Below are 15288 nucleotides of genomic sequence, written 5' to 3' on the forward strand. Positions count from 1 at the left end.
TTTGATAAAGTGCTGCATGGTAGGCTTACCATCAAGATTGCGGCCCATGGAATAAAGGCGGCAGTGGCAACATGGATACAGAAATGGCTAAATGACAGGAAACAGAGAGTAATGGTGAACGGTTGTTTTTTGGACTGGAGGGAGGTGTACAGTGGTGTTCCCCAGAGGTTGGTGATGGGACCACTGCTTTTCTTGATATATATTAATGACTTGGACTTGGGTGTACAGGGCACAATTTCAAAATTTGCAGATAACACAAAACTTGGAAGGGTAGTAAACAGTGAGGAGGATAGTGATGGACTTCAAGGGGATACAGACAGGCTGGTGGCATGGGCGGACACGTGGCAGATGAAATTTAACTCAGAAAAATGTGAAGTGATACATTTTGGTAGGAAGGACGAGGAGAGGCAATATAAACTAGAGGGCACAACTCTAAATGGGGTAGAGGAACCGAGAGATCTGGGTGTATATGTGCACAAATTGTTGAAGGTGGCAGTGCAGGTTGAGAAAGAGGTTAAAAAAGCATATGGGATCCTGGGCTTTATAAATAGAGGCATAGAGTACAAAAATATGGAAGTCATGATGAACCTTTATGAAACACTGGTTCGGCCACAACTGGAGTATTGTGTCCAGTTCTGGGCACACTTCAGGAAAGATGTGAAGGTCTTAGAAAGGGTGCAGAAGAGATTTACTAGAATGATTCCAGGGATGAGGGGCTTTAGTTATGTGGAAATACTGGAGAAGCTGGGGTTGTTCTCCTTGGAACAGAGACGGTTGCGAGGAGATTTGATAGAGGTATTCAAAATCATGAAGGGTCTAGACAGAGTAGATAGACAGAAACTATTTCCATTGATGGAAGGGTCAAGAGCCAGAGGACATAGATTTAAGGTGATTGGCAAAAGAACCAAAGGTGACATGAGGAAAAACTTTTTTACACAGCGTGTGGTTAGGATCTGGAATGCACTGCCCAAGGGGGTGGTGGAGGCAGATTCAATCATGGCCTTCAAAAGGGAAATGGATAAGTACTTGGAAGGAAAAAAATTGGAGGGCTACGGGGATAGAGCGGGGGAGTGGGACTAGCTGGATTGCTCTTGCATAGAGCCGGCGCGGACTCAATGGGCCAAATGGCCTCCTTCCATGCTGTAACCTTTCCATGATTCTATGAATTAATCTACCAATAGGCATATTGGATTAAAATATGTAGATGTAAATATTTTGCTGTTTTGAGGGGAGTAAGGTCACAGAAGTTAACTGATCAAGTACATGGCAGTTTGACCATACCCCATCAGATCTACAAGTAGGCCCCTGTGAAGGATTGCATTAGTTGTAACAAGTATTTCTTCCAGCCACTTTACCAAGGATTTCCTGAATCACTGCTTTGGCAGAGTCCTGGGAGGGGTTTGTGAAAAACAATCATCCACCATCTCCTGATTTTGCAGAATTGCAGTTACCATGAGCGAGCACTTAATAGCTAAGGCTAATGATCCTCTTCCATACTGAACCTTGGGTATCTCCTGTGAGATTCTCTGATCCTCCTGTGAAAATGTACATCCCTGAGTTTGATGGTTTCAAATCAGTGCTCTGGTTGTACTGCCCAGAGAGCGTTACCATTCTGAAATTTTATTTTTAGCATAAATGAATTCAGAATGCTGAAGTCAGAAAGGGTCAAAAGTCCCCTGTCTTTCTGGAACAATGTAGTAATGGCAGTGCTGGTACTCATATGGTCCTTGTGAGTAATAATTTATGCACATTTAAGTCCTTAAACATTCCAATTTCCCAAGAAAACCATATCTCTAAATCTTGAGGGAGACACAAATTACATTCTTAGTTAGAGATTCAATGGTAGGTACCTGAGGTTGAGCAATGGAAGGAACTATGGGACTCAAAGTCAAGAACACAGCCTCCTTGATAATTGTCCTTAACCATGCATGCAATGAGACACAATCCCATTCACTTCAAAACTACCAGATGCATTTTCCTCTCTGAAATTTCAATATCACTGATAAAGGCAGTCACCACTGGATGGTGGAGGTGGAATCTGGGGAAGATGAGCTCTTTTTGGTCCTCTGAAATGCACCTAACTATTTAGTTCTTGAAATGTAAACTATTATTGTCCAAAAGCAACCTGCTTGTTGCCTGGTCCCTTTACTTGAGAACAAGACAGATATGCAGTGAAAAATAAGTGTCCCTCATTTTTGTGGGCTGGTACAGAGGTGGGCCTGGGCCTGGATCTGGAAGAGTTTGAAGCTGTCACTGTGTGTTTAAAGTGGAAAAGTGTTCTATTCACAATATTGACATACTTTACCTTAATGAGCATAAATATTTTCAAATATAAATTGTAAAAAATACTTCAACAGGACATTAAAACAATTGTCTAAGAAACTGTATTACCTGTCATGGCGAATGATAGGTGTGGCTAGCACACAAGTAACCAGCCATCCAAATTCTGCCAGTGTATGCAGCAAAGGACCATAATCAGTCTTTACTTCACAACCCTATAATAAGAAATAAAGCTATGACTAACAATGAATTATCAAAATAATTCAAAGATAAGTTGAAAAAACATAGAATCATAGAATCTTGCAGCATAGAAGGAAGTCATTTGGCCCACTGTGCCTGTGAAAGATCTATCCGATAAGCCCCATTCCCCTGCTCTTTCCCCATAGTCCTGCAAATTTTTCCTTTTCAAGTATATATCTAATTCCCTTTTGAAAGTTACTACTGAATTTGCTTCCACTACCCTTGAACACAAGTAAATTAATTAAATCTCCTCCCTAACCAGTTTGGCCGACTGTTATCCCACATGCCTGTTGTTCTACCGAAGTCAATGGAAGCCTATAACAGGCGGCCAATGTGATACCGCTTGTTTTGCGTCCCTGCCCATGTCCAACTTCAACCCCAATGCCTCTGACAATGCAGCATTCCTTCAGTACTGCAAGTGTGCTTCAGTCCTGCGGTGGGGCTTGAATCCATGACCTACTGACTAAGAGGTAAGAATGCTACCATTGAGCCAAGCTGACAATATTTGCTTTATCCCTGCTGGCTACCAATACCTTCAACTCCGTGACAGTGCACCTAACAAAATCAGATCGTCAGGACTAAAAGAGAAAATTAGTGACCAGTGCGCACAAACTGTATTGGCACAAAACAGTACTAAAATCTTTACTAATAAGACAAGGCCCTTTTTTAGTATCCAGAACAGAATGTTTGGCCCAACTCTCGGTTCCCATGGAGGAAACCAAATACATGGAATGGTAATTTCTTGCTATGAGTAAATCTGCTGGTGGTTATTCTGCATTTTTGGCTAAAAGGGTTACATGTCTACCTTTACCTTGGTGACTTATTTCTCCACACATCATCCGGTTACAGGCAGTCTTTCATATAGTACAAACATTTACATGGAGAAATTTCAGTTAACAGAGTCAGGTATTGATTCGGTTGGTCGGTGATCCAATTCTTGGATATCTGGAGTCAGCAAGCAGTGTTGAGAACAGGCAGTAAAGTTACAATGAAAATACTTCAAGTTCCTTGAACAGGTGATGGTTGCGTTCTTCAGAAGTTTAAGGTTTAAAGATTTTTTGAGCTTGTTATTTAATGTGCTGCCACAATGTTCTTCCAAACATACAAAACTAGATCTGCTCTTCACAAGTGTCCCGACCTCTGACTATCAATAATGATGCCTTCCTTGTAGAGTTTATCTTCAGGATGGTAGATTTTAGGGACCTGGCCTCAGGACATGATACATAGCGAAGTTGGAACTCAATATTAGATCACTGTATCTGTAGCAATTCCAGCCTCAGATACAGTGGGCTCGAATTTAGCAGGCCTGCGGGTTCCCAGCGGGTGGTCCTCCGGGAGCGTGGAAAACGCGGACGGCTAATCGTGTGCGTCCCCCACGCGATCGCGGGATAATTGAACTGATTAAGCCCTGCTTCCGGGTTCTCCGCTCCCCAGCTGCGTGCCGGCCGGCTGCGCATGCGCAGTACCGTCGACGCGATGTAGGAGCTCCAGTTAAAGGGGCAGTCTCCCAAAGCCCCTCCTGCTACAAGCAAGCGGTTTGAGACGATGGCTCAGCAAAGGGGAAAGGCTGCGCCCCGTTTTTCAGACCTGGCACTGCAGCTGATGCTGGAGGGCGTGAGGAGGAGGAGGGAAACGCTCTTCCCAGAAGATGGACGCAAGTTCCCTGCCGCCGCAACCAGGAAGGCATGGGCAGAGGTGGCGGCGGAGGTGAGCAGCAGGGGCAACACCCCAAGGACTTGGGAGCAGTGCCGCAAGCGCTTCAATGACCTGACTAGGTCTGGCAAGGTGAGTACACCAACGCACCCTCCCACATCCCGTCCCCACCATCACGCCAAACAGATCACAAACCCTCCTGCACAGCCACCACTGCGCTCCATCAGCAATCCTCACAGCCACTCATTCACCATCCTCGCCGTGCACGCAAGTACCCACCGTCCCTGACCCCACCCGAACACTACCACACACCCCAATCCCCATGCAATGGGATGGGCACGTGGCCCACGCATCCTCCCATCCATCCGCGCCACGCTCAACCCAATCACACTGATGCTCGATGCGTCTCACGATGCAATATGCACCCACTCACACATCTGTGTTTTGCCTTCACAGGAGAAGAGAAGCAAGAACAATAGGGAAAGGGCACGCACCGGAGGTGGGCCGCCGCAAGTGGTGGAGCTCACCGACGCCGAGGTGGAGGCGCTTGACCTCGCCCGCACGCGACATTGCCTGTCGGTGGCCGATGGCGAGTGTGTCGCTGCCGAAACGGCCGGTAAGGGAAAGCTGACACTCAACACCCATGATCGCGAGTTACCGTATCATCACCTGCCATCAGGCGCACTGTCAAGTTGGTCCACATGCCTCAAAGTGCCCTCTGTTCTCTTGCAGGTCCGTCTTTGTGTGAAGCGATCGTGGAGGGCGATTCCTCAGAGGACATGGCGGTCTCTGAGGGTGCATCGTCACATCAGAGCCAACCATCCACCAGCGCAGAGACACGCACCTCGGTGGGTCCCCCTCGCCAACTAGTTGGGGTAGCACTTGGTGAGTCACCGCGCACGAGTGAGCATGAGCAGACCCTGGTGGCAGGGGCAGCCGCGGAGGGTCCTCGACGGAGGGAGCACTCATCTCCAGGCTCTGCTCAGCCGGACCCAGATGCTGAACCCAGGGGGCCACCAGTGAAAAGGAGAGTCGTCGAGGGCCACCAGCTAATTGCTGAGGTACTGGCAGAGGTGCCGCGCGCATTGTCCACAATAGCGCAGGCGATGGAGGAGTCCAACTCCTGCATGTGGGCATTGGTGGCGCAGGCACAGGAGGGTACCGGCGACACAGTGTCGCGGGTAGGTGCGGGACTGTCTGCGGTGGAGGACAGGCTGGCCTCCCTCGAGCGTCACGCACAGCTCCAGATCGAGTCCATGCAGGCCCTGACAACGTCTGTACGGATTCAGGGTGAGCAACATTCCGACGCCATCAACAGGCTGAGGGATACACTAGGGGTGGCCTTGCAAGGCCTCACACATGCCATCCAAACTGCCGTCCAGCAGGGTGGAAGGGGTGATGTGGGCCGAGGCCAAGAGAGGGATGATGGTGACTGGGGACATGGAAGCGGGGACGCTTCTCAAGGCGCCCCCACGTCCCACCCGTCGCCCACCTCTCAACCAGTACCCGCAATGGTGCCTCCTCTCCAGGTGGCCGAGTCTGCCCCTGCCCCGGTGCAGGAGGAGCAGTCTGTGGAGGTGCCGTCACGGGCACCGAAACCCAGGGGCCGTCCGCCAAAAGCATCTACCCGGTCAAGGCAAGAAGACGAGCAACCTGCCACTACCTCTGCTGGAGCCACAGGGGTAGCACCATGTAGGGGTTCCCGGAAAAGAATTGCAAAGGCCTTATAATCACAAAGGGAATACACCAGGGTGTTTATTAATTTGTACTTTTTTTTATATAATGTCACATTCGAGATATTAAATACTCTATTCTCACCACTCCTGCCACCTCTCGTCCATTCTTCCGCGGCTTGTGCAATAGGTGCGTTCCGTGGAGGCCATCATGACGGCGAACACCTGCTGCCACCCATTGGGCACACTGCTGTGGGTGCACGATTACTGGCAGCACTCTTCAGTGGAGGGGGCTGGTATGGCCACTCGCATGTGCAGGTGAGGAGATGCGAGCGCCTCGCAGTGTCTGACTCTAGGAGAACCGTTGACGTATGAGTGCCTCCCTGGCCCGGCGACCATCCCGGTGAGTCGTGGCTCGGCGCATGGGTCGTCCAACATCCTCTGGCGCCTCCTCCTCCTCCGCCTCCTCCTCCTCCTCCTCCTCGCCCTCGCCTTCCTCAATGTGGGTGGCGGGTGTGGATGGGGCCTCCTCCAGCGGCACCCCCCTCTGTTGGGCCATGTTGTGCAGGGCACAGCAGACAACTATGATTCGTCCCACTCTGAATGGTGTGTATTGGAGCGCTCCCCCAGAACGATCAAGGCACCTGAAGCGCATCTTGAGAAGCCCTATGGTCTGCTCAATTGTAGACCTGGTAGCAGTGTGGCTGTCATTGTACCGACGCTCCGGCTCGGTGATGGGGTTCCTCAGAGGTGTCATGAGCCACGTGTGTAGGGGATACCCCTTGTCGCCGAGGAGCCAGCCGTTGCCGGCGTTGGGTGCCTGCAGGATGGGCGGGACGGCGGACTCCCTGAGGACGAAGGCATCGTGGCAGCTGCCGGGGTATCTGGCGCACACGTGTAGGAATCTCTGGCGGTGGTCACAGATGAGCTGGGCGTTCATGGAGTGATACCCCTTCCTGTTGATGAACAGCCCTGGCTCATGCGGAGGTGCCCGTATTGCGATGTGGGTGCAGTCGATTACACCCTGCACCCGTGGGAAGCTGGCCATGGCATGGAATCCAACCGCCCTCTCCATCTGGCTGCGCTCGTCCATGGCGAAGTTGATGTAGTGCGAGGCCCTGCGGAACAACCCATCGGTGACCTGCCTTATGCACTTGTGTGCAGAGGACTGACAGACCCCGGTGATGTCCCCGGTGGCACCCTGGAAGGAACCGGATGCGAAGAAGTTGAGGGCAGTGGTGACTTTGACGGCGACAGGTAGGAAGATGCTGCTTGGTCCATCAGGGAGCAGCTCGTCGTTAAGGAGGCTGCAGATGTCGGCGACTACCTGGCGATTGACTCTGAGCCTCCGTATGCACTGCTCCTCTGAGAGGTCCATGAAGCTGAGCCTCGCTCTGTACACCCTGTGCGGAGGGTAGTGCCTCCTGCGACGCATCTCTCTCTGCGGTTGCCCTCCCTCCTGCTGTGCAGGTGGGTGTGCCGCAGCACCGTGTTGGGGGGCCCCACGTCTCCGAGGCGGACGGCGTGGACTGCGAGGCTGCTGGGGCTGGTCATCCTGTTCGTCCTCCGACGATGTCAATGCACCACCCATCTGGCAGGTGTTGGTCTGAGGGGTTGTGCAGGGTAGGTGGGTGGGTCCTCGGACTGGGGCTGCGGTTTCGTGTCGGTCTGTCCTCTGGCTTGGCGGGGGGTGGTGGAGGGCAGGGGTTGCCCTATGTGACGCGGTGGCCTCCTGCGTGGGTGAGGGCTCTCCCCCGTGGAGCGCACCTTGGCACCTGCCACAGGCTGCTGGCTGCAACACGCCTGGTTGGAAAGGGACTGTTTCCCCCAGTGTGTGAAACTCACTGCCTTGAACCTAAAATCCCACACTTCCTCTTTTGACAGCTGCTTCAGCTCATTAACTGACCACAACGAGCAAGGTAAGTACTCTCAAGTGGAACCCCGCTGGCTTTAATTGCCTGCGGGATTCCCACCAGCGGGGCTTGCGCGCGCAGCCCCGCACGTCAGCGCGGTACCCGGAAGTGGCCGGGATTTCGTCGCGATCCGGTCACGTGACCGGATATCGGGATTTTCGGGGCCACCCCGCTGGGAACCCGCCGGAAACGCGATCGCAAAATCGAGCCCAGTGCTTCTGTGGATAGACAATATTACAGTGGCCCAATATAAAACCAGAGGAGCATAGGCATAAAGTTCCTGCTGAAGATTCAATTTGTCTCCCTTGATAGTGCAGAAATGTTGTCTCAGAAACAAAGAAAATCTAGCAACTGAGCGAAACAGACTGAGAAGTAACCTCCTTAGGTCATCTATAAATACTTGCCTTCAAAATAAAACTGCTAGATATTATCTGTGGAAAAGGATTTTGCTGTAGTGTTAGGAATGGGACAATGGCCACTCTGTTCTTATTGTACATGTACATATGATTTTCACATTTCCGATAATGGGTAACCCTGGATGAACATCCAAGATCTTCCACTTTATGAAAAGCATTTGGAACAACTAACGTCTTCTAAACCCACTGTTCTTAAGTGGACCAAAACTTGATAAGAAAGTAAGGAATGAGAAAAAGATCCATGAAGCCTGGTCCTTTCTGTGCAACATGGAATGTACTATATCTATTTAATCATCTGAGAAAAAGTTCTCAAAAATTAATTCCTGACTCTTCCCCCCACCCCCCCCAGTTAAATCAAGCTCTTTAAATGTGTCCCCATGCGACTAGTTCAATTCTCAATGTGCAAACTAAATAACGTATTTGAATTTACATTATCATATCCTCTCAAGATTTTGAAAAAGGATCATGTCTCTTCTCTATCTTCTTTTCTTCAATAAAAACAGTTCTGTGAGTTTTAAATTAAAGTACTAGTTCCTGCAATCATTCTTGTTGCTCTTCCCTGCACCTTGACCAATGCACTAAAGTTTTTTGTAAGGTAGGGTGCTTTTAAGATAGTTATCCTCTGATTTCCTCAGCTGCATGGAGTGTCTTATCAATAGTATCTAAATACATATTAATTAAAACAATAACCATACCAAACAATGAATAATCTACTATTTTCTGTTCAATGTGTATGTTTGCATGTGTGCACATTCAAGTGAGTGCAGAGTTCATAATGAACGGAATTGTCACTTTAGGTAGCAGACAGCTCTGATTTGTAAGGAATAACACTGTTGTATATTTAGAAAGTAACCAAGTGAGGTGTACTTCTAAAAGAAAATCAACAAGGAAGAAAGTGTCTAAACATAAGTTTCTACATCATAAATATTTTGGAAACATATTAAAGGTTAAATTCTGAACGGAAATAGGAGACCATCTTACCTCAATGACAGTCCATTGTTCAACAACTATTGCATCATTTGGTATTTTGCTTGACTCAACTGTCTCCAAATGATGCGCTTCATAAATAAACATACCGTCCACAGACTTGGATAAATAATCTCCTAGAATTAAAAGTGAATGTATAAAGCAATATAGATAAACACAATGCATTTCTAACTTTTTTCCTTCATCTTCCTAAAGTCCATTTTTGTTGTTTTTGAAACTATATTGTCCCCTTCCACCATCTATGGCATCTACCTCTAAGCAGTCTTCACCCTGAGCCAAATTCCCTTCTACTGTTGATGCTAATGCAATATATGTACTAACAGAAATACAATAAATGGTTGCAGTGGTACAAGATGAATTAGCACACATTTTGTTACCCTTAGTGAGATACTCCACCACCATGAGGTGGCATACCTGGTGGCTCAGCTGAGAAACAGAAGTGAGTGTTAGGCAGTATGAATTCAAGAGCATGGAAAATACCACAAAATCAAAAGTCTACTGAGCCACACATTTTCTGGTCTTTGGACAAAAGTTGTTATCTGACATGTTACAAAATCTGCTTTGCATTAAGATGTGTTAACAAATATCCGATTTCCCCAACACCCTTGCACTTAAAAAAGTTGTGCATAAATGGGGTTCATAAATCAATTTTATGTGTCCTCCAAAATTGCCAGTATAGTTTACAATGATTGTGCTAACTGTACCAAAATATTACTCGTTACACAAGGCTTATAGGAATAGGACTCTACTGTGTACTCGTTTTTTTGTTCTTGCAGTCTGGAGGTAAACATTTAACCTTCACTGCCCATCGATTCTTAACTCTGTTGCACTCACCTTTGGCCACTACTTCCACATTGCCAAAAGTTATCAAATTCAATTTGGAAACACACCCATGGTGCATAAACCTAATATTACAGTAATTATTCCTGCAGAAATGTTATTAAAATGATCTTTTACATATTCAAGGTGATCTTCATGTTTCTAGATACAGGGATAATGATTATTGGCTGTGATACCATCTTTAGACAGTGGAACTAATGTCGCTTAATAACTAATGTACGTTTTTCAAGATGCCAGAATAGATTTATTATCTCATAGCATATAATGTTCTTATCCTCTAGTACTACTTATAAAAATACATTTCTGTATTTCTTCCCCTTTTTTTACTTAGTTTTTTTGGTTTCTGAGCTCCTGACAATTTCCAAACCGAATATATATGCAGATTTGCCCTGTATTATTTTAAGAACTTGCCTTTTATATTCCAGTTATTGAAATGAGTAAGTTATAGAGAAAGTTAATCTAGTTGGTTAACTTTAAACAAGATGCATTCCAGAATGTCATTATACAACTGTGTCGTGGAGTATTCCTTTTAAAAATAATGGAAATCTGCTTCGTAAAATAAAAGTTTAGCATTAGACTTAGAGACAGATGACAGGTGATACATGACATGGTAGTTGACAATTTAACATTTTTTGCCCAATACTTTGCTCCTACTTGGTCTTAAGCTTCATCATCAGTTGGAATCATAGGCAGGTAGCATGCTCCCAAGCTTCATCCAATCTCACTGTTGGAATAGCAAGTAGAAGGTGCACAATAATGGAATGGTTTTCTGTTTGCAATACTGGCAACACCCTTTTAGGGACCTCCGAAATAGGGTTTATAACATCCCTCTGTTAGGTTGTCAGTCACACATCTGCCATAATTGTCTGCTATAGATCAAACTGTGACGAATGGAAATGTTGCATTTCATTATCATTGACCAGGATGGAATGGTAAAAAAAAATCAGTCTTTAAACAATGCATAACTTTTATAAAGTAGCTACTATTATTACATTTTATAGTTTATACAAAAATAACAGTGATTAACATGACAAGTGAAATTGCACTCTACCTAACTATTTTGATGAATTACCTAGCATAAGGCAAGCCACCTTCTGCATAAGGACTACAGATCTAGAAGAGATTGTATGGCCCATTTGCCAAAACACTCCAGAATGTGAAAACATAGAACACAAGGACACCTTTGCATGCTGATTCCAAATTTTTCTGAAATTTATTCTGAATTGGTTATTTGCTTTTTTGCATTGAAAAAAAAACTTTGACACAGACGTGCAAATAATGACTTTTTATTTGACAACCTTTTAATTAAAGGGGTAAATAAATTATATTGTTATATGTAGTATATCGCTACTAATTATCCGTAGAAAACCTCTGTATACCTACTTGAAGGTAAACTCTAGGAAAAGGCAACATGATCAGGATCCTTCATAGGATCAGCCTCTTTGGCCACATTAATCACAGCAGCACCTGAGGCTGCCCTAACAATCCCTCCAGGCTGAGTATCGGAGGACTCCAAGGAAGTCTTATTCCCAACATTTCTGAGATGCAGCTGGCACATTAATGTAGTCAGCAGACTAACAAAAGTGCCAACCTGCTCAGCTAATTTTGGCCAGCCTTTCCTACTATGATGCAAGGATGTAGTGCCATTCTGCACTTTTGGTGCTCTGAGCTTTTGGGGCAGTCTGCTGGCTCTAGATGTGGAGGTGATGATGGGCTAATCCCCATCTGCTAATGTCTGTTTTCCAGGTGCAGTGACAAACATCACCTTAATGTGATGTAAACCTTGGTTTGAACTTGCAAGTGAGGTGTCCTCCAAGTTTGGTATTCCATTGGCTGTGTTATGGCCTTGAATGTTGGTTGGCCTTTCACATTGCCAATGGTATCGACCTCTCTTCATTTTTGTCATCTTCATCCAACTCCTTAATCAAGACCTGGGGACTTCTTCCAATAACTAGATGTAGTTTGGTGTGTGGATAAATCATCTGTGAAGACATAAAAACATGATTTCTGGACGTTTTACTTTAGACTGTGAATCGTGTAAGGAGCGTTTAATTTTTAAAAAAGAATGGCATATTCTGTAGGGTCTATGCACACTCTGTAGGGGTTTGTGACCCCTACACAGTGAGTTGTTATGATCTGGAATGCACTACCTGAAAGGGTGGTGGAATCAGATTCAGTAGTAACTTTCATAAGGGAATTGTATATATATTTGAAAAGGAAACATTTGCAGGGCAATGGGGAAAAAGCAGGGGAGTGGCACTAATTGGATAGCTCTTTCAACGAGCTGGCACAGGAACGATGGGCCAAATGGCTTCCTCTGTGCTGTAAGATTCTATGATTCTTACCTGTTCATGTGTTGATATTCAATTCACATTATTAAATAGTTACATGTACAGTGAATGATATAATGTTTAAACTATTTAACTGTTTAAAAATAACAGTGTAATTCATGCACTTGATGAATGTGTTCTCTTCCCTGATTATAAAATGGCCAAGTATAACCGTATTTTTTTCTGCAGCATTAACAGACCAGGTTTAGCTTGTGTTCCAAGGACACACCCCTGGATGGCTATGGAACAACAGATTCATGCGTTCATAAAGTCCACTTGTCAGGGTACCAGTGTGTGATTACCATGGAAGTAGAACAGAAGCCTTGCAGAAAGAGCAGGGGCAGGAAAGGGAAATTGGAGCAAAAACTGAAGGAGAAAAATGGAAAATTAATGATGACAGTTGTTAGTAGATTTCATTTAGCTAAAGATGGTCAGTTGCATGAAATTCTAAGAGCCACATGTTAGTATGCTGTGATACTAGGAATTATTTGCAACATGAAGCAAGTTGTATGGAAACTGTATTTCATTTACATCAAGGTACATCAAAACTACAGCACACAAACAGGCCATTCGGCCCAACTGGTCTATGCCAGCGTTTATGCTCCACACAAGCCTCCTCCCTCCCCTCTTCATCTAGCGCTATCAGCATACCCTTCTATTCTTTATCCCATGTATGCTTATCTAGCTTCCCCTTAAATGCATCTATGCTATTTGCCTCAACTACTCCTTGTGGTAGCGCGTTCCACATTCTTATCATTCTTTGGGTAAAGAAGTTTCTCCTGTATTCCCTATTGTATTTATTAGCAACTATTTTATATTTATGACCTCTAGTTTTGGACTCCCCCACAAGTGGAAACATTTTCTCTACGTCTTCCCTAACAAACCCTATCATTATCTTAAAGACCTACATCAGTTCACCCCTCAGCCTTCTCTTTTCTAAAAAGAAGCCCAGCCTGTTGAGCCTTTTTTGATCAGGATATCCTCTCAGTTCTGGTATCATCCTTGTGAATATTCTTTGCACCCTCTCCAATGCCTCTACATCCATTCTATAATATGTCCATTGCTCTTGGAAGCATTTATTTGCCTATATTCTCCACAGGAATTAAGTCATATTTGATTGGAATACAGAAACCTGTCAGATCTCATACAATGGCAACATTTATCATATATAATATAAAATTCCACAGATAAATTATCTTTGAGTGATAGAATGACCAATCTTTTTGATTGACAAGCAGATATATTTACGTTTGTATCAGTCTTACATATTTAAACAAAAGGTAATCGTTAAATTAGAAAAACTATTTTTTCTTACAGACAAAATTCTCTCCTGCTAGGTTGGCAGTATACAAACAAAATTAAAATAGGGTCAACTGAGTTAAACAATGTGCAAATACATATAGTGCTTGCATTGTGGGCTGGCACAAAATGAAGGCATTTTGGCAGCTGTTGGGGTATCATGCATTCACCTGCATTATTCTGTTCTTGTGCATTGATGAGATGTCAGCTTTTCCTATTCATATGAGCTGTGGGGTGGTTGTTAGGGGATTGGTGGCTATGCGTGTAACTTCATTGAGACCCTCCATTTTAGGAAAAGCTGCCAAAAGGTAAAAATACTGTGCCTGCTTGTGGGGAAGTGAAGAAAAGTGTTCCCTTGTTTCTATTGCAATGCTTGATGCATTGGTGGGACAAAGTCTGATAATGTGGCAAGTATTACCAATGGTGGCTTGAAAGGATCCAGTGGTATAAAAAGTGGTACAAAAGTTCAACACTATAGTGACTTTCACAGCCAGGAGATAGGGCTGACCCTGTGCTCGATTGTGTCTGCAGGTCAGACTTCAATCAACAGCAAAACTCAAGTGGCAACAGTGAGGGCAGGTCTCCTCAAACATGGCTAAGTAGGTGTGCCTGGGTAGAAAATTGTAGTTAAGTGGGCAATTCCGGGTGGATGCCAAACGTCTGAGATGCAACAACACTTGCCCTTTTATCCTCTGCACGAATTATTTTCTTCGTCACTCTTTAGCGGTTCCTATAGAAGAACTGGAAAAATCAGTCGGAGCATGCACGACTAGTTTTTGACCAATTTCCAGGAGGAAGCCTAAAACAGGCATTAAGCCCATGATTTGCATATGCAAGGCTGGTTTCAGACGGGCACTATGGACGCCTAGGAAGCCACCTTTACCAATATTGTGGCGCCCATAGCCTAGGCACACCTCATATTTAACATTGTTATTTACATTTGGGATGGATTTCTTATTGTTTTTACACAGTTCAACTTCCAGATAAGAATGAATAGGCTGTAACTTCCTGCTTGAGACCATTCCAATGAATCTGGTCGAAAAGCAAAATCTTCCTTTCGGTATTCCTTTCAAGATTCTAACAAATTTGACTCAAATCACATCTTGGTCACAGTGCAAACTGGTGTCTTGTTAATTGCTTTCAGATGATGAGGAAATCAGTCAATGGTAGATCTTAAAAAGCTTTACATCCATTTGGAAACCAGCCAGCTGGGTAAGAATGTAGCACTGCCATTGTAATTTATTTTTTGCTTTCTAGTTGATTCTCAGGCTGGCAATTGAAGTCACTGGGCAGAAGAATTATGGGATAGAAATTGTATGCATTGTGCCCATTTTTCAGGTCTAAAACAGGTGCAAAGCATGACAATTTAGCACTGGGTTGGCCTGCGCCCAATCTGCGCTGGCATTGGTCTAACTGCTAAATTTCTGGGGCCCTTTTATTAGGCGTCCGGCGGTGTTAGGCCCCTTAAATGTGTAAATATGGGAGGCCTAATGCCCGTTGAAGGACCCCATTGAGAAATTCGGCGGTGATAAGTGGGGTGGGCGTCGGTCTGGCCCCGCTCAAACATCTTCAGCGGCCCCCAACGCCAGGTAAGCAATTTAAAAGCAGGACTTTGGCTCCACAAAAGTAGCGATTCCCCATCCCCCCACGCCCGCTG

General features: G+C 45.3%; 1 protein-coding gene across 3 annotated transcripts in view; it reads right to left on the minus strand.

The window, feature by feature from the left end:
* rftn2 (raftlin family member 2) overlaps nt 1-15288 on the minus strand; it is a 62692-nt gene that overhangs the window by 11349 nt on the left and 36055 nt on the right. For all 3 annotated transcript variants that reach the window (XM_067987798.1, XM_067987797.1, XM_067987796.1), the window contains 2 exons: nt 9157-9278; nt 2392-2495 (listed from right to left, as the gene is read on the minus strand). In XM_067987798.1, the coding sequence (XP_067843899.1) occupies nt 2392-2495; nt 9157-9278 (226 nt within the window). The remainder of the gene's footprint in view (nt 1-2391; nt 2496-9156; nt 9279-15288) is intronic.

This window comes from Heptranchias perlo, chromosome 7, assembly GCF_035084215.1.
Source record: "Heptranchias perlo isolate sHepPer1 chromosome 7, sHepPer1.hap1, whole genome shotgun sequence".
NCBI lineage: Eukaryota > Metazoa > Chordata > Chondrichthyes > Hexanchiformes > Hexanchidae > Heptranchias > Heptranchias perlo.